Source organism: Cherax quadricarinatus, chromosome 27 (genome assembly GCF_038502225.1).
Source record: "Cherax quadricarinatus isolate ZL_2023a chromosome 27, ASM3850222v1, whole genome shotgun sequence".
NCBI lineage: Eukaryota > Metazoa > Arthropoda > Malacostraca > Decapoda > Parastacidae > Cherax > Cherax quadricarinatus.
In genome coordinates this window covers 31,367,918-31,395,839 of record NC_091318.1, presented here as the reverse complement: position 1 = coordinate 31,395,839, position 27,922 = coordinate 31,367,918, and the positions used below count along the sequence as shown (strand labels likewise).

General features: G+C 40.4%; 1 protein-coding gene across 1 annotated transcript; it reads right to left on the bottom strand.

Annotated features, from left to right (window-relative positions):
* Positions 1–468: 468 nt before the first annotated feature.
* LOC138853287 (alpha-aminoadipic semialdehyde synthase, mitochondrial-like) lies at positions 469–27,268 on the bottom strand. The gene is made up of 5 exons (XM_070089231.1): positions 26,044–27,268; positions 13,414–13,585; positions 10,573–10,760; positions 2,107–2,188; positions 469–1,546 (listed from the first exon to the last, which is right to left on the bottom strand). The coding sequence occupies exons 1-3, from the start codon at positions 26,091–26,093 to the stop codon at positions 10,752–10,754; spliced, it is 231 nt and encodes a 76-aa protein (XP_069945332.1). The 5' UTR covers positions 26,094–27,268; the 3' UTR covers positions 469–1,546; positions 2,107–2,188; positions 10,573–10,751.
* Positions 27,269–27,922: the final 654 nt, after the last annotated feature.

Here is a 27,922-nt window from a genome sequence, read left to right as displayed (position 1 = left end):
AGTGATAATGTGTGAGTGTGGTGACAGTGTTGAATGATGACGAAAGTATTTTCTTTTTGGGTATTTTCTTTCTTTTTTGGGTCACCCTGCCTCGGTGGGAGACGGCCGACTTGTTGGAGAAAAAAAAAAAAAAAAAAAACTGGACCTGTCTCGAAAAAACTTAAGAGGGCATCCACATTCAGGATATTTTTGGAGAGGACAAAAAGTGAGTAAAGCAAAGAATAAAAAAAAATTGAAAATAAAGATACCAGAATTTAGTATATTAACCCTTAAACAGATCGACATTCAAATTCGTAGTGCTACAAAAGTAGATCTACTTTTTTTTACATATTTTCAAATATAACAAAAAAAATGTAGATAAAAATTTTTTTTACACGTTTTCAAATGTAAAACAAAAAAGAAGATCTACATTTTTTTACATACTTTCAGATGTTGAAAAAACGTATACTATATACGTTTGGACCATTTAAGGGTTAAGGACACTCCATCTAAATGTACTGCACATACTGCACAAATGCACCAGTGCAACAAATGTAAATGGCTTCAAAACATTCAAGGGTTCTTATTTTCTACTTTCACAGCCAGGTCTGAGGTTAGGATTCCTTGTTGACTGCCTAGTCAACTAGACTGTTTCTAGCTAGCCAACAAAGCCATCATACACTGAGTGATCTGGCACATATAAGAGTAAGTGATCTAAATCATTTCAAGAATGATTTGGGTGAAAAAGAAAATAACTTATCACCAATATTTTTTATTATTATTCTTAATATACCGAAGGACCACATACCAGAGCAGTGACTATCACAAATACAGGCATATCTCGCTAATGTGGCGGGTTAGGTTCTAGACCGCTGCCGTAAAGCGAATATCACCTTAAACTGTACACAAAGAGTAATAGTAAACAGAGTAAGTCTGAGGCAGCTACAGTGAAAACCTCTGTTCTGCAAGGCACAGTACTCGCCCCCATCCTGTTAAAGTGACCCCTTACTCAAGGGAGGTTCCTTGATGCTGGTGAGGGGCTCTTGATCTAGGGAATTGGATCTGTGCTCCAATTCCCTGATTTAAGCCTCAATGCCTTCCTATGGGTTTAGCACTTCCCCATAACAATAATAATAATAATAATAACTTTAAAGCGAATCATTCTTTTTTTCTCGCCTGCCAGTATATTTAAAAATCTAAAAACATATTTGCACTATCATTTATTAAATCATACCCAGTGTTTGCAGTTATTAATTTGTGAATGACCCGAGTTAAAACCATCAGTACCTAAACCCTAAACACTTAGGAGCTAATCAAGCATACACAGCAACAGATAACATACAGGCAGTCAAAGGTGTACTTGCTTTAAACTCTCTCACATGACAGGCAACAGATCATAGAGAAATAACTTACCTTGAAAACTGTCCTGTGGCTTTCAAGGTCAGGAAATCTGGTAAATCTATAAAATGGCCAGCCCTGGCCCAAGTGTTTTTCATATTCTTCTTGAGCCAAAGAAGTTTGGGAGTCTGCATTTCCAGCAACACTACCTCCCACGTATTTCAGCACACTGAAAAAACATTCTTATGTAAATGCTATAAATAATAAAATCCATGCATTTTGTAAGAGGCAACTAAAATGCCAAGAGCATGGGGATAGTAACCCCTTCTCCTGCATTAATTACTAAACATAAAAAGAAACACTTTCGTTTCTTCTTTTTCAGGTCACACTGCCTTGGTGGGAGACGGCCAGTCTTGAAAAAATATATATATGTAGTAAATATACAAAATGTAATTTTTTCTACTTTTCTACAGTATTCTTTGTAATGTTGACAATTACAGACAAATAATGTTGTGGCAGTATACTTTTTTTTCCACTTGATGTTCACCCCATACTACATTTAGCCATACATCTAGGATTTATAAATCAAACATTCAACATTTCCTTTAAGTCCACACTATAAGACAGTTTACCAGTAGTAGTAGCTTGGTTGATCAGGCCATGATCCACCCTTGCAGCCTGATCACGGACCAGGCCGCAGGGGTATTGACCCCCAGAACACCTTCCAGGTATACTCCAGGTATAAGCACAATAATGTATATCCAGAAATTCCTCCTTCACGATACGTACTAATGTTCCTGAGAATTAATGAAGTCGGCTTGTTCCTTTGCTCTGTGATCCATCCACGTGACAATATTGAACCTGTCATCTCCTGAAATATCATTACCACATTAATCACTGCAGCATTATCAAATTGGAACATGCTTAATGCTCTATGATAAGTGTCATTTTCACATTATTGGTGGCACAGTAACTTCTCTTTCTCTTACACAGCACCTTCCTATATTATTTTTCTAATACACCAGCCGTTTCCCACCGAGATATGGTGACAAAAAAAAAAAACTTTCACCGTCACTTACTCCATCACTGTCTTGCCAGAGGCACTCCAATACTGCAAATATCCCCACCCCTCCTTCAGAGTGCAGGCATTTTACTTCCCACCTCCAGGTATCTAAGTCCAGCTAACCAGTTTTCCCGAACCCTTTCATAAGTGTTACCTTGCTCACACTCCAAGAGTGTATCAGTCTGTAGTGGAAGGAAGGCGGGGTAGGGGTCGGCCTAGGAAAGGTTGGAGGGAGGGGGTAAAGGAGGTTTTGTGTGCGAGGGGCTTGGACTTCCAGCAGGCATGCGTGAGCGTGTTTGATAGGACTGAATAGAGACAAATGGTTTTTAATACTTGACGTGCTGTTGGAGTGTGAGCAAAGTAACATTTTTGAAGGGGTTCAGGGAAACCGGCAGGCCGGACTTGAGTCCTGGAGATGGGAAGTACAGTGCCTGCACTCTGAAGGAGGGGTGTTAATGTTGCAGTTTAAAAACTGTGGTGTAAAGCACCCTTCTGGCAAGACAGTGATGGAGTGAATGATGGTGAAAGTTTTTCTTTTTCGGGCCACCCTGCCTTGGTGGGAATCGGCCAGTGTGATAAAAAAAAAAAAAAATCAAAATCAAGTCGCTGTCCCAGATTTCTGCTTGGCTAACTTCATGGGTCTGACAAATTACCTGGGTGGGCTAAATTGGGACGACCTTACTATGTGTCAGGTAGGTAGAGTTGGTTGCCAATATGACATATTTCAGAGCATAGTGCTGGCTGGCCAGACGACTTTTGTCCCCAGTAGGGAAATTAGATCTAACAACAATGATCCCAATAGAATAAACAATAGATTAAAACATCTCATTGCTCATTGGTCAATAGAGAGGCATATATAGGCATATCAAAAGAGGGAAAGGGCAGTTAAGAAATCAATATATTCAATTAAAATGAGAAATAGGAAAAGGAATAAGAAAAGCAAAAAGGGATTATGAGGTTAAAGTTGGGAGGGATTTGAAGACTAACCCAAAAGGGTTCTTTCAGGTATACAGAAGATAGATTAGGGACAACATTGGCCCACTTAAAAGTAACTCAGGTCAGATCACTGACAGTGATAAGGAAATGTGTGAACTTATCAATACCTACTTCCTCTCAGTTTTTATTCAAGAAGATACTAGCAAAATTATAGAAATAATAAATTATGTAGAAAAGGATGATGATAAACTATGCACAATTAGGGTAACTAGTGACATGGTCCTCAGACAAATAGAGAAATTAAAGCCTAACAGATCCCCAGGCCATTATGAACTATTTGCAAGGGTTGTAAAGGAATGTAAAGAGGAACTTAGCATACCTTCGGCTAATCTTTTCAATATATCACTACAAACTAATAACTAATTAGTTATTTATGATATTTAATGCGCCTCACCTAATTGTACTCACCTAATTGTGGTTGCAGGGGTCGAGACTCAGCTCCTGGCCCTGCCTCTTCACTGATCGCTACTAGGTCCTCTCTCTCTCTGCTTCCTGAGCTTTGTCATACCTCTTCTTAAAACTATGTATGGTTCCTGCCTCCACTACGTCACTTGCTAGGCTATTCCACTTCCTGACGACTTTATGACTGAAGAAATACTTCCTAACATCCCTGTGACTCGTCTGAGTCTTCAGCTTCCAATTGTGACCCCTTGTTTGTGTGTCCCCTATCTGGAACATCCTGTCTCTGTCCACCTTGTCTATTCCCCGCAGTATCTTGTAAGTCATTATCATGTCTCCCCTGACCCTTCTGTCCTCCAGTGTCGTCAGTCCGATTTCCCTCAACCTTTCATCGTACGACATTCCCCTGAGCTCTGGAACTAGCCTTGTTGCAAACCTTTGTACTTTCTCTAACTTCTTGACGTGCTTGACCAGGTGTGGGTTCCAGACTGGTGCTGTATACTCCAGTATGGGCCTAACATACACAGTGTACAGTGTCTTAACGATTCCTTATTAAGGTATCGGAACACTATTCTCAGGTTTGCCAGACGCCCGTAAGCTGCAGCAGTTATCTGGTTGATGTGTGCCTCTGGTGGCATGCTCTGTGTTATGGTCGCCCCAAGATCTTTCTCCCTGAGTGAGGTCTGTAGTCTTTGTCCACCTAGCCTATACTCTGTCTGCGGTCTTCTTTGCCCTTCCCCAATCTTCATGACTTTGCATTTGACAGGGTTGAATTCGAGAAGCCAGTTTCTGGACCACGTGTCCAGCCTGTCCAGGTTTCTTTGCAGTCCTGCCGCATCCTCATCCGATTTAATTCTTCTCGTCAACTTCACATCATCTGCGAATAGGGACACTTCAGAGTCTATCCCTTCCATCATGTCATTCACATATATCAAAAATAGCACTGGTCCTAGAACTGACCCCTGTGGGACCCTGCTCGTCACGGGCACCCATTGTGATACCTCTTCTCGTACCATGACTCGTTGTTGCCTCCCTGTCAGGTATTCCCTGAACCATTGCAGTGATTATTATTATTATTATTATTATTATTATTATTATTATTATGGCATCTTCAAGACTAATAAGACATTCTTAGTGATTTTAATGTGTACCTGCATGCCAGCACAGTGTGTAAGTTTATTTAGGTACAGGTACACGTAAGTATAATTACCAGTTATAATGATAATGTAGGTACAGTATATTTACATAGTTTTGTATTAATGTTGGTAGAATTACCGACAATATGTTAGGTAAAAGGACACAAGTGCAACTAATGTGACATTTTATTGTGGCAACGTTTCGCTCTCCAGGAATTTTATCAAGCTGTGTGTGTGTACGGCTTGATAAAGCTCCTGGAGAGCGAAACGGGGCACCCCATACCCAGCTTGTGGGGTGCCCCACAGGCTGGGTATAGGGTGCCCCCACAGGCTGGGTATGGGGTGCCTCCACAGGCTGGGTATGGGGTGCACCCACAGGCTGGGTATGGGGTGCACCCAAAGGCTGGGTATGGGGTGCTCCCAAAGGCTGGGTATGGGATGCACCCACAGGCTGGGTATGGGGTGCACCCACAGGCTGAGAATGGGGTGCCCCCACAGGCTGAGTATGGGGTGCCCCCATAGGCTGGGTATGGGGTGCCCCCACAGGCTGGGTATGGGGTGCCCCACATGCTGGGTATGGGGTGCCCCCACAGGCTGGGTATGGGGTGCACCCACAGACTGGGTATGGGGTGCACCCACAGGCTGGGTATGGGATACACCCACAGGTTGTGTGTCGGGTGCACCCACAGGCTAGGTAATAAAGCACTGGTAAACACAAAAGGCAGCCACTGGTATGTAATGTATTTTGGGATAATTAAAATTGAACTAAGTCACTCTAACTTTGGGTTATCCTAGGTAATTTAAACTATGTATGATAATGCATACCTGTACCTAAATATATTTGTTTACTAAGATGATTACTAAGTTCATTCAGGTACACAAATACATAAATTATCATACAGCAGCACCATCTCTTCCTTTGCAGATGACACCTGAATTTGCATGACAGTGACCTCCATTGAAGACACTGTAAGACTCCAGGTAGACATCAACCAAATCTTTAAATGGGCCACAGAAAACAATATAAAGTTAAAGGATGAGAAATTTCAATTACTCTGATATGGAAAACATGAGGAAATTAACGCTACATCGGAGTATAAAACAAATTCCACAACAGAGCGAGAAACTAAGGTGATCATGTCAGAGGATCTCATTTTCAAGGGCCATAACACTGTCAATTGCATCTGCTAGAAAAATGACAGGATGGATAATGAGAACCTTCAAAACTAGGGATGCCAAGCCCATGATGACACTCTTCAGGTCACTTGTTCTATGTAGGCTGGAATATTGCTGCACACTAACAGCTCCTTTCAAGGCAGGTGAAATTGCTGACCTAGAAAATGTACAGTTCCTAAACCTGTACTCCACAGAATGCAGGCGAGAGAGATACATGATTATATTATTTTTATTTTTTTATTATCACACTGGCCGATTCCCACCAAGGCAGGGTGGCCCGAAAAAGAAAAACTTTCACCATCATTCACTCCATCACTGTCTTGCCAGAAGGGTGCTTTACACTACAGTTTTTAAACTGCAACATTAACACCCCTCCTTCAGAGTGCAGGCACTGTACTTCCCATCTCCAGGACTCAAGTCCGGCCTGCCGGTTTCCCTGAATCCCTTCATAAATGTTACTTTGCTCACACTCCAACAGCACGTCAAGTATTAAAAACCATTTGTCTCCATTCACTCCTATCAAACACGCTCACGCATGCCTGCTGGAAGTCCAAGCCCCTCGCACACAAAACCTCCTTTACCCCCTCCCTCCAACCCTTCCTAGGCCGACCCCTACCCCGCCTTCCTTCCACTACAGACTGATACACTCTTGAAGTCATTCTGTTTCGCTCCATTCTCTCTACATGTCCGAACCACCTCAACAACCCTTCCTCAGCCCTCTGGACAACAGTTTTGGTAATCCCGCACCTCCTCCTAACTTCCAAACTACGAATTCTCTGCATTATATTCACACCACACATTGCCCTCAGACATGACATCTCCACTGCCTCCAGCCTTCTCCTCGCTGCAACATTCATCACCCACGCTTCACACCCATATAAGAGCGTTGGTAAAACTATACTCTCATACATTCCCCTCTTTGCCTCCAAGGACAAAGTTCTTTGTCTCCACAGACTCCTAAGTGCACCACTCACTCTTTTTCCCTCATCAATTCTATGATTCACCTCATCTTTCATAGACCCATCCGCTGACACGTCCACTCCCAAATATCTGAATACGTTCACCTCCTCCATACTCTCTCCCTCCAATCTGATATTCAATCTTTCATCACCTAATCTTTTTGTTATTCTCATAACCTTACTCTTTCCTGTATTCACCTTTAATTTTCTTCTTTTGCACACCCTACCAAATTCATCCACCAATCTCTGCAACTTCTCTTCAGAATCTCCCAAGAGCACAGTGTCATCAGCAAAGAGCAGCTGTGACAACTCCCACTTTGTGTGTGATTCTTTATCTTTTAACTCCACGCCTCTTGCCAAGACCCTCGCATTTACTTCTCTTACAACCCCATCTATAAATATATTAAACAACCACGGTGACATCACACATCCTTGTCTAAGGCCTACTTTTACTGGGAAAAAATTTCCCTCTTTCCTACATACTCTAACTTGAGCCTCACTATCCTCGTAAAAACTCTTCACTGCTTTCAGTAACCTACCTCCTACACCATACACTTGCAACATCTGCCACATTGCCCCCCTATCCACCCTGTCATACGCCTTTTCCAAATCCATAAATGCCACAAAGACCTCTTTAGCCTTATCTAAATACTGTTCACTTATATGTTTCACTGTAAACACCTGGTCCACACACCCCCTACCTTTCCTAAAGCCTCCTTGTTCATCTGCTATCCTATTCTCCGTCTTACTCTTAATTCTTTCAATTATAACTCTACCATACACTTTACCAGGTACACTCAACAGACTTATCCCCCTATAATTTTTGCACTCTCTTTTATCCCCTTTGCCTTTATACAAAGGAACTATGCATGCTCTCTGCCAATCCCTAGGTGCCTTACCCTCTTCCATACATTTATTAAATAATTGCACCAACCACTCCAAAACTATATCCCCACCTGCTTTTAACATTTCTATCTTTATCCCATCAATCCCGGCTGCCTTACCCCCTTTCATTTTACCTACTGCCTCACGAACTTCCCCCACACTCACAACTGGCTCTTCCTCACTCCTACAAGATGTTATTCCTCCTTGCCCTATACACGAAATCACAGCTTCCCTATCTTCATCAACATTTAACAATTCCTCAAAATATTCCCTCCATCTTCCCAATACCTCTAACTCTCCATTTAATAACTCTCCTCTCCTATTTTTAACTGACAAATCCATTTGTTCTCTAGGCTTTCTTAACTTGTTAATCTCACTCCAAAACTTTTTCTTATTTTCAACAAAATTTGTTGATAACATCTCACCCACTCTCTCATTTGCTCTCTTTTTACATTGCTTCACCACTCTCTTAACCTCTCTCTTTTTCTCCATATACTCTTCCCTCCTTGCATCACTTCTACTTTGTAAAAACTTCTCATATGCTAACTTTTTCTCCCTTACTACTCTCTTTACATCATCATTCCACCAATCGCTCCTCTTCCCTCCTGCACCCACTTTCCTGTAACCACAAACTTCTGCTGAACACTAACACTACATTTTTAAACCTACCCCATACCTCTTCGACCCCATTGCCTATGCTCTCATTAGCCCATCTATCCTCCAATAGCTGTTTATATCTTACCCTAACTGCCTCCTCTTTTAGTTTATAAACCTTCACCTCTCTCTTCCCTGATGCTTCTATTCTCCTTGTATCCCATCTACCTTTTACTCTCAGTGTAGCTACAACTAGAAAGTGATCTGATATATCTGTGGCCTCTCTATAAACATGTACATCCTGAAGTCTACTCAACAGTCTTTTATCTACCAATACATAATCCAACAAACTACTGTCATTTCGCCCTACATCATATCGTGTATACTTATTTATCCTCTTTTTCTTAAAATATGTATTACCTATAACTAAACCCCTTTCTATACAAAGTTCAATCAAAGGGCTCCCATTATCATTTACACCTGGCACCCCAAACTTACCTACCACACCCTCTCTAAAAGTTTCTCCTACTTTAGCATTCAGGTCCCCTACCACAATTACTCTCTCACTTGGTTCAAAGGCTCCTATACATTCACTTAACATCTCCCAAAATCTCTCTCTCTCCTCTGCATTCCTCTCTTCTCCAGGTGCATACACGCTTATTATGACCCACTTCTCGCATCCAACCTTTACTTTAATCCACATAATTCTTGAATTTACACATTCATATTCTCTTTTCTCCTTCCATAACTGATCATTTAACATTACTGCTACCCCTTCCTTTGCTCTAACTCTCTCAGATACTCCAGATTTAATCCCATTTATTTCCCCCCACTGAAACTCTCCTACCCCCTTCAGCTTTGTTTCGCTTAGAGCCAGGACATCCAACTTCTTTTCATTCATAACATCAGCAATCATCTGTTTCTTGTCATCCGCACTACATCCACGCACATTTAAGCATCCCAGTTTTATAAAGTTTTTCTTCTTCTCTTTTTTAGTAAATGTATACAGGAGAAGGGGTTACTAGCCCATTGCTCCCGGCATTTTAGTCGCCTCATACGACACGCATGGCTTACGGAGGAAAGATTCTTTTCCACTTCCCCATGGACAATAGAAGAAATAAAAAAGAACAAGAGCTATTTAGAAAAAGGAGAAAAACCTAGATGTATGTATATATATATATGCATGTGCGTGTCTGTGAAGTGTGACCAAAGTGTAAGTTATCTTAGCGTGTTTATGAGACAGAAAAAGAAACCTAGAGAAATTAGTACCAAACTTGCACACGAAAATCATTCCCTACGAAAGCAAAGGCCTCGGCAGACGATGCAACATCCCCCCAATGAAAAGCTGGGGTGCCACTAGCACGTTAAGAGACAACACAATAAATGTCAGGGGCCCAAGACTGTTCACTGCTCAACTGTTTCCCACCATACTGCCTGTCCAGCGCCTTCCTGAAGACAGCTAGGAGTCTATTGGTAATCCCCCTGATGTATGCTAGAAGGCAGCCAACTAACTGAGCCATGATATATCACACATTTCATCTCTGAGTCCTACAGTCTTGCAGGATGGGTATCAGCTGCATAATAAAGATATTACACTAACTAAAACTTCTTATAATCTAATCAGTCTTCATTTCTAAGCTTTACAACCCATTTCTCCAATTTTTATCTCTAAGTCAGTACCTGACCAACTGGGCTGTGGTTTGTACATCAGCTTGCATGCAGCCAGCAGTAACAGCCTGGTTGATCAGACCGTGATCCACCATGAGGCCTGGTCTCAGACCAGGCCGTGGGGGCGTTGACCCCCGAAACCCTCTCCAGGTAAACTCCAGGTAAACCCCATTCAAGGTAACCTATAGAATACATTCCCCATTATTTCCTGGCCAGAGATTTCATCTCTGGTCGGGAGATAACTAATGCTTCCCACTAAGCTATTTTTTATATAAATTCTTTACAATCTTTCGTATACTTTTCCCACCACCTTCCCACCAAATATAATTACTATCTACTTCAATAACCAAACTTCAGTGGACTTGTAACCTGGAAATACCTTACAGGTGGGCCCCGCCCACCTCTGACGACATCACCAGCTGCTGCATCTCCACATACCAGGAGTAACCCTCTCCAGGTATAACACTAAATGTTACTAGAATGGCTGTTTCCACTCCTCAGACTGGTCAATGTTGCTGTGTTGATCACTGTTGCAGCAGACACAGCCAGGCACAGCAATTACCACACCTGGAACATTATAACCATCAACATTACACATTTATACACAAATAAACATTATAACCATCAATATTACACATATATACACAAACATTATAAGATAAGAGATAAGATTTCGTTCGGATTTTTAACTCCGGAGGGTTAGCCACCCAAGATAACCCAAGAAAGTCAGTGCATCATTGAGGATTGTAACTTATTTTCATTGGGGTCCTCAATCTTGTCCCCCAGGATGTGACCCACACCAGTCGACTAACACCCAGGTACCTATTTGCTGCTAGGTGAACAGGACAACAGGTATAAGGAAACGTGTCAAAATGTTTCTACCCACCGGGAATCGAACCCGGGCCGTCCGTGTGTGAAGCGGGAACTTTAGCATTATGAAATATTAGTCACAGAGACTAATTTTGCTTGCTGCACTCAACTGACTCAGTTTCAGCTGAAAACTAAAATGTACATTAATAATCAGATTAAATAATACCAGTTACAATAATAATTACAATAATAATAATAATATTTTAAAGGAATACAGGTTGTAGAGAATGATTCTAGTAGTACAGTCTATTTCAAGAGTACAGTCTATTTCAAGAGTACAGTCTACTTCAGGAGTACAGTCTATTTCAGGAGTACAGTCTATTTCAGTGGTAAAGTCTACTTCAGGAGTACAGTCTATTTTTATTTATTTATTTATTTATGTCTTTGCAAACAGTACATTGAGATTTTATATTTACAATAGTGGGTTGCAATACAAAGAGAGCCTTTATTATGCCTGGCATTATGGGCCAACTTAACATTATTGTCTTACAGACTACTTAATACTAAGGATTTTATCATAGTTGTACAGTAGGACAGTAATTATTTCACAGTTGAACAGTAGATTATTAATTATAAGTGAATTAAATTTGTATAAGACAAAGGATATATTCACATAGTCTAAAATGCTTATTGTGAAAAACAATGGTTCAATTATATTCCTGTCAACAATGGATAAGAGGATCAAAGTGATATTTCAGGAATACAGTCTATTTCAGTGGAACAGTCTATTTCAGTGGTACAGTCTACTTCAGAAGTACAGTTCATTTTTTCTAAAGTACATTCCATGGAAAGTCCCTTGTTATGCACAGCTTCCTAGTTATGACCCAGATTGACCTGCTGCTGCTTGCTAGTTATGACCCAGTGTGACCTGCTGCTGCTTACTAGTTGTGACCCATATAAACCTACTGCTGCTTGCTAGTTGTGACCCAGTGTGACATGCTGGTTACTTACTGTGACCCAGGTAAACCTACTGCTGCTTGCTAGTTGTCACCCAGTATGACCTGCTGTTGATTGCTAGTTGTGACCCACTGCAACCTGCTGCTTACTACCTGGAGTTTACCTGGAGAGAGTTCCGCGGGTCAACGCCCCCATGGCCCGGTCTGTGACCAGACCTCCTGGTGGATCAGAGCCTGATCAAACAGGCTGCTACTGCTGGCTGCTTGCTAGATATCACCCAGTGTGACCTGCTGCTTTTTTCCAGTTGTGACCCAGTGACCTGCTGTTTGCAAGTTGTGACCCAGAGTGACCTGCTGCTGCTTACTAGTTGTGACCCAGTGTGACCTGCTGCTGCTTACTAGCTGTGGCCCAGAGTGACCTACTGCTGCTTTACTCTTGTCTAGCACCTTTCTCAGAAGTAAGTTTATTCAGTTACAGGTACACATAGCTACATACATTATCATACATAGCAGCATATTCTAACCATACAATAGAGCAAAAAAGTAATGTGAAGGACCTGGGAGAGATAATGTCAGAGGATCTTAACTTCAAAGGCCACAACAATGTATCTACCGTATCAGCTAGGAAAGTGATAGGATGGATAATGAGAACCTTCAAAACTAAGGACACCAAACCCATGATGATTCTCTTTAAACCATTCGTTCTCTTTACCCTGGAATACTGCTGTACACCAACTGCCCCCTTCAAGGCTGGCAACATTGCTGACCTGGAGAACGTACAAAGAACTTTCACGGCACACGCAAGTGCGATAAGGCACCTAAACTACTGGGAATGGTTGAAGGTCCTTGGTCTGTATTCCCTCAAACACAGGAGAGAGAGAGATACATGATAATGTACACTTGGAAGGTCCTGGAGGGATTGGTACCAAACCTGCACACAAAAATCACTCCATATGAAAGCAAAAGAATTTGCAGGAGAGGTAACATTCCTCCGATGAAAAGCAGGGGTGCCACGAGTACACTGAGAGACAACACAACAAGTGTCCGGGGGCCCAAGACTGTTCAATTGCCTCCCAGCATACGTAAGGGGGATTACCAACAGACCCTTGGCTGTCTTCAAGAAGGCACTGGACAGGCACCTAAAGTCAGTACCTGACCAACCGGACTGTGGTTCGTATGTCAGCTTGCGTGCAGCCAGCAGTAACAGCCTGGCTGATCAGACAATGATCCACCATGAGGCCTAGTCTCAGACCTGGCCACAGGGGTGTTGACCCCTGAAACCCTCTCCAGGAAAACTCAAGGTAAGGTCACTCAAACTTATAGTCAGTCTTGTAGCCAAGGTCACTCAGACCTACAGTCTTGTAGCCAAGGTCAGTCAGACTTACACGAATTTAATAACTGAACATCAAGAGACTGATCCCATGAACTTCACAACTGAACATCAAAAAACTAACCCCATGCACTTCGTGAGTGAATGACTGCTCCTCGAAGGGCTTGGAGGCATCAGACTTCAAGATGTTGTACATGTGAGGCAGCAGCAGCGACCCGAACAAATCCGTGGCTTCCTTGGGCAGCTGTATGGGCATATTGTCTATGCTGCACACCAGTACCCCGGGGCCCTTGAAGCTGTAACAGGGTTCCACAATATTAATCACAATGTGTGATTTACATGTTATAGAATACAGTGGACCCCCGCTTAATGATCACCTCCCAATGCGACAAATTATTTAAGTGTATTTATGTGCTATTCTCAGGTGCTAAAGTTAATAAGTTCACTATTTTGCCATTATACTCCAAAGCTCATTTATTTGATTACCACTTTATTGTTCACCACAACTTATATTAGTCCCTTTTATATTATAATTTTATATTATAATTCTAACTTTAAAGAATTACCTTTAAAGTACTACCTACTATCATATTCCCAAGCTCCATTATTTGATCATCACTTTATTTGTTCACCACAAATTATTTTAGTCCCTTTTATATTGTCTCCTTTATTCTAGCTTTAAAACACTACCTTAGCTCATTATTTTTACATTTGTTAAATAATTCAGGTGCTATTTTTTTTTAGCTTTAGAATATTTACTTTATTTTTTACTTAATTCTAACTATAGATTCACTACAAATCTTATGATTACAAGCATTGATCCTGATACCAACCTCTTATTTAATGACTTAAATGATTCAAACAGTTACTGTAATTACTACACAGCAGAACAATCAAAGGCACTTCTCAGAGCCAACAACAACATAACTATCTTTAACTACAATATCAGATCTTTAAGCAAGCATTATGATGACCTCCTAGCATTACTAAATTCCTTGCATGCCAATATGTCCATCATTACACTAACTGAAACCTGGCTAAAGCCTGATACTACAGATGTCTATGCCATTCCTGGTTACACAGCCATACACAACTGTAGGCCAGACCAACAAGGGGGTGGCACAGCTATATACTACTCAGACCAACTAGAATGTATCACTAATACTTGCACAAGGGATGAACATGGGGAATATATAATAGCTAAATTCAAATCCAAATACCTACAAAAACCTCTCACAGTGATAAACATCTACAGAATTCCACAATCAAACATTAGCCAATTTAGTCAAAACCTAGGAAGTATGATAACTGATGCACGCATGAACAAAGATCACTTACTACTCTCAGGTGACTTCAATATAAATCTCCTGCAAGACCAGGACCCACACGTTACTGAATTCACAAACACAATGAGTAACTGCATGTTGCTACCAACAGTAACAAAACCTACAAGAGTTACAGAGACTAGTGTTTCCCTACTTGACCACATCTGGACCAACACCATATCCCCTTTAAAATCAGGCATAATTACAGATAATACCACAGACCACTACCCTACTTTCCTCATAACAACTCTTGGTAAAATACCCCAAGACACTACTAAAGTCACCTTCAGACTTCACAATGAGGCAGCCATTAATAACTTCACAACAGCAGTAACAAACATTGACTGGCACACTGAGCTAGAAATCTATACAGATATTGATGAATGTTTTAATAATTTTCTAAAAAAGACCCAATACCTTTATAACAAGCACTGCCCTAAAAAAACTAAACAGATGACAGCTAAGAGACTGAACAGTCCCTGGCTAACACCCAGCATTCTCAAATCCATAAATACAAAACACCGATATGAAAAACAGTACAGAATGGGTCACATAACCAGAGACCAAACAAAACGTTACTCATCAATCCTAACCAGCCTGATAAGAAGGGCAAAAAAATTGTATTATGAGAACAGATTATCCAACTTACGAGGTGATATAAAAAAGACCTGGAAGACCCTATCAGAAATTCTGGGAACAAAAAAGATATCACGACATAGCGAAATAAAATTAGCAAAATCAGATGAACCCAAACTCCCACCAACAGAAACAGCAAACAGACTCAATGATTTCTTCTCCACTATAGGTCAAAACCTTGCCAATAATATCCCAAGCTCAGATACCCCACCAAATGACTGCCTCACTGGCAACTACCCGAACACACTGTTCCTAGCTCCGACTAACCCATACGAAGTCTCCCTTATTATCAACGCACTGAAAAACAAGGCAGAAGATTTAAATACCTTACCACCCTTTATATACAAAAAAGCGTCACAAGTACTATCACCAATCATTGCAACACTCTTTAACAAATCCATTGAATCCTCCACCTTCCCTACAGTTCTCAAAATAGCAAGGGTCACCCCGATCCATAAAGGAGGTGACCAAACAGAGTTGAATAACTATAGGCCAATATCCAATTTACACCCTCTCTCAAAAATCTTCGAAAAATTAATTCATAAACGAATCTACTCCTACCTCATCTCCCATAACATTCTCAACCCCTGCCAATTTGGATTCAGGCCTAATAAAAATACTAATGATGCTATTATACACATGCTAGAACATATGTACACTGCAATAGAGAGAAAAGAAGTCCCTCTGGGGATCTTCATTGACTTACGTAAAGCTTTTGATACAGTTGACCATGACTTGCTCCACGTAAAATTGTCACACTATGGTATTAGAGGGCACTCCCTCAACTACCTCATGTCTTACCTCAGCAACAGAAGCCAATATGTGTACGCAAATGGGGCAAGCTCTTCCGAACAACCAATTACAGTTGGTGTCCCACAGGGAAGTGTCCTTGGCCCTCTTCTCTTTCTCCTATACATAAATGACCTACCAAATGCTTCGCAATTACTCAAACCCACACTTTTTGCAGATGACACCACATACGTCTTCTCTCACCCGAGCCCAGTCACGCTAGCCAATACTGTAAACACCGAATTACAGAAAATATCTACCTGGATGAGGACTAACAAACTTACACTAAACATTGACAAAACCTACTTCATTCAGTTTGGTAGCTCTTAACATAACGATAAATGGATCACCTATCACAAAGCTAACAGAGGGAAAATTCTTAGGAATCCACCTCGATAATAGACTCAAATTTCATACACATATACAACAAATTTCTAAGAAAATTTCCAAGACTGTAGGCATACTATCGAAGATACGGTACTATGTTCCACAGTCAGCCCTCCTGGCCCTCTATCACTCTCTTATTTACCCCTATCTTACCTATGGAATTTGTGCATGGGGCTCAACAACAACTAACCATCTCAGACCACTAATTACCCAACAAAAGGCTGCAGTTAGAATGATAACAAATTCTCAATACAGGCAGCACACTCCACCAATATTCAAAACACTCAACCTACTCACCATACAAAACATCCATACTTATTATTGCACTTATTACATACATAGAACACTTAACTCTGATATTAACCCTCCCCTCAAACATCTCCTTGCCAACCTCAACAGAACACATGACCATAATACAAGGCACAGATCACTCTTTGATGTTCCTCGTGTCCATCTCATGCTATGCAAAAACTCAATGCACATAAAAGGCCCTAAAATCTGGAATTCATTACCTATAAATATAAAAGAAACACTACCTGTTTATAAATTCAAGTCTCTTCTCAAAGTTCACTTACTCACTCAAAACCAAATAAATACTGAATAACTGAACCATATAAATTGTATATCTTAAATGTTACTCACAATTATATCACACAAATGTCAAACCTAACTTTGTTATTTTTTTTAAATACACTACCTAACAGAATACTCCATTCTACTGAATGAACAGCAATGCATGCAACCATATGACCTGTCTTTGTAATACTCATTTGTATTTTATAGTTATCTGTTTACAATACTGTAATGTCTTATCACTGATTTCATCATTGCTTAGTTAATCTTAAGTTAATTGTAAGCCAGCCCATAATGCTATGCATATAAGTGGCTTTGGCATGCTGCTCTTACCTGTATTTTTTTGTACCTCTGTATGTATGCTAAATTTCTAAATAAATAAATAAATAAATAAATAAAAATAAATGTAAGTGCATTTGTACGTGTATGTTTGGGGGTCTGAAATGGACTAATCTACTTCACAATATTCCTTATGCGAACAAATTCGGTCAGTACTGGCACCTGAACATACTTCTGGAATGAAAAAATATCGTTAACCGGGGGTCCACTGTATTGTCGAGTACAAAGAAAGCCACTAACTCTGCCTGTCGTTTTTTCTCTATCTTTATTTGTGTACTTGTTAGTGTCTTTATTCTGGTCAGCGTCGTAAGATAAGATAAGATTTCGTTTGGATTTTTAACCCCGGAGGGCTAGCCACCCAGGATAACCCAAGAAAGTCAGTGCGTCATCGAGGACTGTCTAACTTATTTCCATTGGGGTCCTTAATCTTGTCCCCCAGGATGCGACCCACACCAGTCGACTAACACCCAGGTACCTATTTGCTGCTAGGTGAACAGGACAACAGGTGTAAGGAAACGTGTCGAAATGTTTCCACCCGCCGGGAATCAAACCCGGGCCCTCCGTGTGTGAAGCGGGAGCTTTAGCCACCAGGCCACCGGGCCACCAGTAGAGACAGAAGGGTGTGTCAATGGTGATACGCATTGTCATGAACTCTCTAGATCCTCCAGGATCTGCTGAGACGTCACAGCATCCTGTGTGGCAGTGATGGTGAACCTCTCTGTAATGAAACATCATCTTCATTATCATAATAATAATAATCAGTATGTGGTTTTTTGTATATGATTATCTATTTAGAGACCACAGTATGTCTATCAGTGGACACCAAGGGGAATGAGTCTCACTTTTACTTTGTGGATTATTATTATTATTATTATTACTATTATTATATTCAAAATAGGCACTAAGTCCATATGTAAGGAACTGAGAAATACAAATAGGTGAGTATAGGCAGACAGAGTGGCAGAAAAAGGCTGTGGGCCCAGATAGGTGAGCCCAAGATTGCTGAGTAGATGTGCAGACCAGCAAGCAGCACCTCTAACTTGCATCTATCAGCAGTGCCTAGTAGTGTAAATTGCTTTCTCTGTGGAAAGAGGCAAATGTATTTCCCTGTTCACAAAAAGAAGAGCAGAATGGAAATCAACAACCACAGACTTGTGTCAGTTTTGTCAATCACTAGCAAGATTCCTAAGACAATAACCTCACAGCAAATGAGGACGAGTTTTTACACTACCATTCACTTCTTTGTGACCGTCAATATGGCTTCAGAAAAGGTCACTCTTCTGCTGATCTGTTGTTAAACTTCTCCACTAAGTGGCACCAGTCACTAGATGAATCCACAGTCAGCTGTGTAGTAGCACTGGACATTGCTACATTTCCACCGAGTATGGCACCAGGGACTCTTGGCAAAACTGCAAGCACTAGGAGTTACCAGCTAGATCTACACTATGCCTTCTCAGTAATCACCTTCAAGGTATATCTCTAAGTGTAGTTCTGAGTGGAACAGAGTCAACAAGACACACTACTAGTGCCAGTGTACCAAAGGGTAGTGTGCTTGTGCTACTGTTATGGAATGTTTATTTCAATGACCTTTAGCTCATCCTAGAATCCCATGCATATGGAGATGACTGTACTCTAGCATTCACTTATCCAGGAGAGGAAATGCTACGTGCTCTATGTTACATCAATCACCAGCTTACAGCTATATTAGCCTAGGAAAAATGATGGCAGGTTGCATTTGCTTCTAAGAAAACATAGATGATGGTCTCTAGGCACCATGATAATAATGCTGGTGCAGCAGTAAGAATGAACGGGAGAGTGTTGGTACCCTGGGATGAGATTGATATCCTTGGGGTAAAATTTGACTCTAAACAGTAGAGGCTGTGTTATATCTTGGAAATTGGTCATCCTGTGTTATTTAACTATTGTAAGAGAATATGATCGTCACTTAATATTATAGCGCGAAAGTCCCCGTTTATAGCTAGAATAGAGACTTTCAGCGTTATATTATTATCTGTTAAAATATATAAAAAATACCATGGTATTGTCCCTATTTTATTATTACAGTGGTCCCTCAATAATCGTCCGGCCTGAAAATCGTCCATTTCGGAAATAGTCCTGTTTTTTCGTCAAAATATTGGCTCGGAAATGGTCCGGTAACTTGCTAATAGTCCTTCGTCCCGGACGCGTACTCATGGTCTGAGCCGCCTCGGCCTTTCCTTCCCAGCCAGTGTGCCATTGTTTACCAGTGAGCGACGGTCCCCTCACATGCTCCAGCGAAATATTTCATCATAATTCATTTATTTTAGTGCTTGCAAGTTATTTAAGTGCTAAATAAGCTACCATGGCTCCAAAGAAAGCTCCTAGTGCCAAGCCTTTGGTAAAGAAGGTGAGAAATATGATTGAATTTAAGAAAAACATCGTTGAACAATATGATAGTGGCGTACGTGTGGGCGAACTGGCCAGGATGTATAACAAATCCCGTACAACCATATCTTCCATCATAGCCAAGAAAAAGGAAATCAAGGACGCTGTTGTTGCAAAGGGGGTAAATGTGCTGACAAAAATGAGATCACCAGTACTCGAAGACATTGAGAAGTTATTATTGGTGTGGATAAATGAGAAACAATTAGCAGGAGATACTCTTATGACTTCGATTATTTGTGAAAAGGCTAGGCAGTTGCATGACAATTTGGTCAAGAAATTGCCTGCAACTAGTGATGATGTGAGTGAATTTAAGGCCAGCAAAGGCTGGTTTGAGAGATTTAAGAAGCGTACTGGCATACACAGTGTGGTAAGGCATGGTGAGGCTGCCAGTTCGGACCACAAGGCAGCTGAAAAATATGTGCATGAATTCAAGGAGTACATAAACAGTGAAGGACTGAAACCTGAACAAGTGTTCAATTGTGATGAAACAGGCCTCTTCTGGAAGAAAATGCCAAAGAGGACCTACATTACTCAGGAAGAAAAGACGCTGCCAGGACACAAGCCTATGAAAGACAGGCTGACGCTAATGTTCTGTGCTAATGCTAGTGGGGATTTCAAAGTGAAGCCGTTACTAGTGTACCATTCTGAAAATCCCAGAGTGTTCAAGAAAAACAATGTTATGAAGAGTAAATTGTGTGTGTTTTGGAAATCTAATAGTAAGGCATGGGTCACGAGGGAAATTTTTGTGGAGTGGTTCAATGAAGTGTTTGGCCCTAGTGTGAAGAATTACCTCCTGGAAAAGAAATTGGATCTCAAGTGCCTCCTAGTAATGGACAATGCACCTGTTCATCCTCCAAACTTGGATGACCTAATTCTGAAGGAGTTTGGGTTCATCACAGTAAAGCTCTTGCCCCTGAATACCACTCCTTTCCTCCAGCCCATGGGCCAGCAGGTCATTGCAAACTTTAAAAAACTCTACACCAAAGCAATGTTTGAAAGGTGCTTGAATGTGACCTCAGACACTCACTTGACCCTACGAGATTTTTGGAAAGAACATTTCAGTATTCTCCATTGCATAAGTCTTATAGGTAAGGCTTGGGAGGGAGTGACTACCAGGACTTTGAACTCTGCTTGGAGAAAATTGTGGCCAGATTGAGTCCACAAGAGGGATTTTGAAGGGTTTGGGGCTGACCCTGATGAGCCTATGTCAGTTGTTAAATCTATTGTGGCACTGGGGAGTTCCATGGGGTTGGATGTGAGTTTGGAGGATGTGGAGAGTTGGTGGAGGACCACAACTAAGAGCTAACCACTGAGGAGCTGCAAGAGCTTCAGCAGGAACGGCAAGAGCTTCAGCAGGAACGGCAACAGATTGCAGCTCAGAATCTTGCTGCAGAGGAGGAGGAAGAGAGATGGAGGAAGGTGCCTTCTTCAGAAATTAAGGAGATTTTTTAAATGTGGGGTAGGATGGAAAGATTTATGGAGAAACATCACCCAGAGAAGGATATTGCAAGCCATATCGGCAACTTGTACAGTGACAGAGTCTTGGCCCATTTTAGGGAAGTTTTAAAGAGACGCCAGAAACAGAGCTCTCTGCAGTTTTTTTGCGAGACAGGACTCCAGTGACTCTCAAGGTGGTCCTAGTGGCATTAACCCTTTGACTGTCGCGGCCGTATATATACGTTTGCGAGGTACCGTGTTTGACGTATATATACTCATAAATTCTAGCGGCTTCAAATCAGGCAGGAGAAAGCTAGTAGGCCCACATGTGAGAGAATGGGTCTGTGTGGTCAGTGTGCACCACATAAAAAAAATCCTGGAGCACGCAGTGCATAATGAGAAAAAAAAAACTCCGACCGTTTTTTTTAATTAAAATGCCGACTTTGTGGTCTATTTTCGTATAGTATTTGTGGTTGTATTCTCGTTTTCTTGGTGTCATTTGATAGAATGGAAACTATATTATAGAAATGGAGGTGATTTTGATTAATTTTACTATAAAAAGAACCTGGAAATGGAGCACAAAGTACAGGAAATGTTTGATTTTTGCCGATGTTCAAAAGTAAACAAATGATGTCATTGTCCAATAAATGTCCAAATAGCCATTCTAATACGCAGTCATGAATGGGTTGATGTAATTTTTACAATTATTACAGTATTGCAGTAGTCTGCATAACAGTAAATCTTCTAAATCTTCAAAATAAAAAGCAAGAGTAATATCACAGGGACCTGGAGACATGACTGATGAACAAAGAAAATGTTATTTTAGAGCCAGGAATGTCTGCATTGTTCATTCTGGACCTTCTTTTGAAATTGTCGTATTTTTTAATTTTCGTGAAATTGGCCAAATTGCAAATTTCTGACCATGTTATTGGGTAGTTGAAATCGGTAAATGGGCAGTTTCTTGTACTCAATCGATAGAAAAAATAGAGTTCTGAAGAAATAGTTATGAGTTTGGTTGACTGGAATAACGGAATTAGCCGAAAATAGGGCTCAAAGTGGGCGAAATTGCCGATTTTTAAATATCGCCGAAGTCGCTAACTTCGCGAGAGCGTAATTCCGTCAGTTTTCCAACAAATTTCGTTTTTTTGGTGTCTTTACAATCGGGAAAAGATTCTCTATCATTTCATAAGAAAAAATAATTTTTTTTTTTTCGAAAATTTTGCGACACCAGAAGCAACTTCAGGATTTGGCCCTTCGACAGTCAAAGGGTTAAGAAACAGAGAAGAGAAGTAACCCCAGAAAAGCAATTGGTACCCAAGGTGTTGATGGAAGGGGATTCCCCTTCCAAACTATAAACAATCCACTCTCTCTCCTCCTCCAGTCTCCCATACACTAAGAAGAATCTCCAATAAAGGTAAGTGTTATACTGTTAATGTTTCATTCATCATTTCCCATTGTATTGTTTATGTACTACATGTATATTTCATGTAAAAAAAATTTTTGTTTTAATACTTCTGGGTGTCAGGAACGGATTAATTTAATTTACATTATTTCTTATGGGGAAAATTGATTCGTAAATCGTCCATTTCGATAATAGTCCCACTTCCAGGAACGGATTATGGACGATTATTGAGGGACCACTGTATTATTATTATTATTGTTAGGTAGGATTTCTTATGTATATAGAGCATAAGTCTCGGAACCATCCGGTGAATTGTTCAATTGTTTATGTCCGGCTGACTGACGTTTGGGTCAGGTGATCCAACCTGACGACGGGACAACAGACTGGCAGGTAGTCAGTCCGCTCCCTGCTCTAGCCTTGACAACTGATCGTATATTGGTTCTCTCTTAGGGTGTACAGTTTGAATGGGTTTGAGAATTAGTCTCTAGAGCTGACTCAGTTTGTTCCTCATTGCTCTGAAAGATTCTTTTGATATTTATATTCTTGGTCAGTTCAGTAATCCATATAGATACGTCTTCCCAGACAAACTCTTGCTTTCTACTTCCTTTACTGCCGGATTCAAAGGTCTTGTTGAATCTTGTACATTTTGTAGTTTGAGTTTACACAGTCTTGTTAAGACAAAGACGTAAATGTTAGTGAAGAATTAATTACAGGAAGAATAATTAATCTTCCTTATTAATGTGATACTTCCATGATTTTGAACTAAATATGTATATTGTAAATTTATTGTACAAAGTATTAAGATAATATTAGGTACAGAGAAAAGATAAAGTATTGTATTTAAATACTTTAATAAATTTGAATATTATTCTATGGAGTTTCCCAGTTGAAATTATTTCCCCTAGACTCTAAAATACCTTTAACTAACTGATCCAAAATCTTGTTGCATAAGAAAAAAATAGTAACAGACCACATTCTGAAGTTCTTTATAAAATTTCTTATTCGCAACAGGCTGCAAGACTCTTTATGAGGCAAGACTGCTTACACCTTAAGTGTGCTCCACTTTCTTGGACTGCCTGCCCCATGTCTCATCTGTGATTTCTTGACAGAATAGAGAACAGAGCAAGATGACTTATCTCTTGTCTGAACCCAGCCTGGACAGATCCATCATTTCAGCAGAGCCTTCAACACTGGAGGGATGTGGGTTGCCTTAATGTTGTAGACAAGGCCAATAGTGTCAAAGTACAGGAGGGCCCCCACTTATACGGCGGGTTAGGTTCCAGGCTACCGCCGTAAAGCGGAAACCGCCGTAAAGTGGAACACCCTTTTTTTCCACTTACAAATGCATACAAACACTAGATAACAAGTTTACACTAACATATATTATGTTAGCAATAGAACCAGGCATCAAAAAACAATAAAAAAGTACAATACACACATAGTGCACTCATTACTTACCTTAAAATATTTATAGTCTTAATCTAGGGTGAGACAAGTAGTATTTATTGTAAGAAATCAAGTGTGGTATGTATGGTAGTCAGCCAGGCTACCATACCAGGCCACCCCACCCACACATACTATTCTATGATATTTAAGCATCCCAGAGCGTTAAAATGTATATACAGTTCACTCATTACTTACCTTAAAATATAGGGTGAGATGAGTAGTATTTATTGTAAAAAATCAAGTGTGGTATGTATGGTAGTCAGGCAGGCTACCATACCAGAGAGAAAGAATGAGTGCATGAGAGAGGACAGGCGCAGAGTTATGTAAACAAACTAGGCGAAGGTAAGTTTTGTAAACGAAGTGTACACGTCTGGTTTGTGTACAAGTTACATTGTGTACAGGTTGTCTCTACATTGATACGGTAGAATAAATAAAGAAGAACACTCCCATTCTCATGTAACATCATTTTGAGAAGAAATGATGCTCTGAGTGAAGGCAATGGAAGTAAGTCACTCTGACTTTTTTGGGTTATCCTAGGTTCTCTACACATATGTTGTTATGTATTTATGTTATGTATCGTGTTTATTATATAATTTTGAAAACAATATCACGGATGGATTAATGAAAATGTGTATATTAACGTAATATACAACATTTAATGATACACCGAGCTCAGACAGCGTAAACAAACAAACAAACTGAACAGGTTGTGGACGATCACTCGGTCAGGCGAAATAGACGGTATTAATACGTGTCCAGTTTTAGTTCATTCATGTACATTTGTAAGAGTTTGTGAAACTTTTACCTTATAATATTTTTATTATTATTATAATAATTAAATAACGAAACAAATACTCTTACACTGTGTACAAGTTAGTACAGAATTATAGCTATAAAGTGAAGGCATACGAAAGGAATATTTTTCTACAGTTATCCCTAGTAACAGGTGACGGGCTAGAGAAAACGTAATTCTTCCGACACTTCTACAAACCGGTAAACATCTCATATATATTTGTATAAATTTTTATAATGTGGGTGCATGTATCATGTTTGTGTGTTACATAATGTGTTTCTTATATAATTTTGAAAAAAATATCATAGATAGATTAAGGGAAATGTCTATATTAACGTAATATGCGACATTAATGCGCCCAAGAGATTATTACTATTATTATTATTATTATATTATTATTATTATTATTATTATTATTATTATTATTATTATTATTATTATTGCATCAAGAGTAGAGAGACTCTTAGTGATTTTAATGTGTACCTACATGCCAGCACAGTGTGTAAGTTTATTTAGGTACAGGTGTACACAAGTTTAATTATCAAGTACAATACATATAAAATATACAATAACTTTAAAACACTTGAAATTTTGGAAAGTTTCCAGACATAATAAGGAGATGTGCTCAGGGAGAATGTAAACAAACTCGGTGGGCCGCTGTGACCGTATTAGAAAGACAGGTGGGGGGAGCCGTATAGCGAGTTTTGGTCATAATTTGAAATGTCCGTATTAACGGAACGCCGTAAAGCAAAACGCCGTAAAGCGGGGCCCTCCTGTACCTCCACTCCAAGGACAGCAAGAAGTGAGCTTCTACATCGCAAGATGGGCAGCAAGCAGCAACTACATTCTGACTGTACCCTACTCCAGAACATCACTTCGTCTGATATCATTTATTCCTAAGACGATTCTAAAATGGAACATGTTCTTACAACATAACTGAAATAAAGTCAGTTGACCAAATTAACTTGCTGGCCCACATATGCCTCCAATTTCATTTGTAAGCTACAGGTACACATGAGTACAATTACCATACATATTTGTAAAATACCCACCAGGATAACCCAAAAAAGTCAAAATCAATTGTGGTCATAAAATAAAAAGGTTTTTAAATGAGTTGAAGTTAAGTAACAGCTCTTATAAATAAAGATAGGAACTTTTAACCCAACTCTTTAAATATCCTTCTGTAAATATAAAGAAACTTACATTGGTAGGGAGCCAGAGAGTGTATATAGGCTGCAGGAGGAACTTGGCATCAGGGATGGTTAGAAGTTTGGGTGAGTTCACTGCCCCATATATACCACTGATGATCAACGTGGCATGTGGCACCACCTGAAACAACCAGTGAAATGAATGAAAACACATACAAGTTCTATGCACAGTGAGAAGATACAAAAGTTCTATATACAGTGAAGATAAGATAAGATTTCGTTCGGATTTTTAACCCTGGAGGGTTAGCCACCCAGGATAACCCAAGAAAGTCAGTGCGTTATCGAGGACTGTCTAACTTATTTCCATTGGGGTCCTTAATCTTGTCCCCCAGGATGCGACCCACACCAGTCGACTAACACCCAGGTACCTATTTGCTGCTAGGTGAACAGGACAATAGGTGTAAGGAAACGTGTCGGAATTTCCACCCGCCGGGAATCGAACCCGGGCCCTCCGTGTGTGAAGCGGGAGTTTTAGCCACCAGACCACCGGGCCACCTCCCCCCAATGAAAAGCAGGGGTGTCACTAGCACGTTAAGAGACCATACAATAAGTGTCAGGGGCCCGAGACTGTTCAACTGCCTCCCAGCATACATAAGGGGGATTACCAACAGACCCATGGCAGTCTTCAAGCTGGCACTGGACAAGCACCTGAAGTCGGTTCCTGATCAGCCAGGCTGTGGCTCGTACGTTGGTTTGCGTGCAGCCAGCAGTAACAGCCTGGTTGATCAGGCTCTGATCCACCAGGAGGCCTGGTCACAGACCGGGCCGCGGGGGCGTTGACCCCCGGAACTCTCTCCAAGTAAACTCCAGGTCCAGGTAAACATACACAGTAACAAGATGACGTCTCTGGAGGCGATCGACTGCCTCCCTTACTATACAGGCGGTGACAAAAAAAAAAGGTGCATACGTCTCAGCTGATGAAGAAGCAACTCACCGCTAAAAATAATAAATAAAAAATGATAAATTTGTTGAGTTAGGCATAAGAATTAACAACTGGGCGTCTACACTGCAAACTGAATTGTTTGCAATACTAATGGCGCTAAAGCTAACCTATAACACTGAGCTTGACTCTGTCATTACTGATTCTATGTCATCATTGAAGGCTCTTGACTCATATAATGGCTCCAACAACATGCTCATTTGGGAAGCCAGGTATAGATACTCAAAAATTAGGGACAAAGGAATTAATGTACAATTGCTATGGATCCCATCACATGATAAAGTTGATATGTTAGCCAAGAAGAGTACCCAGAAGGAGAATGTAGAATATAACTTTGGTATAACTGTGTCTAGCATTAGGAATAATATTAGGAGAGAAGTAAATAATGAAAATGATTGTTATAGGAATGCAGTTAGAAGCCTGAGTAGATCTATAACCCACTATGATAACATGAACGTAGATAAGTATGTTTATGGAGCAACTTGCAATGTGAACAGACTGACTGATGTTGTAGTGGCCAGGCTTAGGCTTGGTTACAAGTACTTCTGGCAGTTTGGGAGACACACAGATGATGATCAAACTAAATGTAAATTATGTGATCAGGCATATGGTCACTCTCTTGAACACTATGTGCTTAATTGTCCATTTATTGAGGAATACAGAGACAGACAGTATAATAACCTATGTGACATGTCAAGATATCTTATTAATGAAAATAAGATACCAGATATACTAAGCAAATTTCCTAAATTTGCTTGTAACAGATAAGTGAACTATAGATATGTAGATATAAATCCATATGTATTCCTGTTAACCCTTTGGGGCCTAGTTCCTAGGCCTTTTGTGTATCCATATGCTCTCGCGCTACCGTCCACAGGATGGATATGGGGTGCACAATAAACTAGCCACTTCGGTGGCAAAATCTCTAAAATCT

Coding starts and splice junctions, on each gene's coding strand:
- LOC138853287 (XM_070089231.1), bottom strand. CDS start 26,093: ATGCCAAGTTCCTCCTGCAGCCTATATACACTCTCTGGCTCCCTACCA. Junction 13,586..26,043: donor CTCTCTGGCTCCCTACCAAT/GTAAGTTTCTTT, acceptor ACCCTGTTACAG/CTTCAAGGGCCCCGGGGTAC.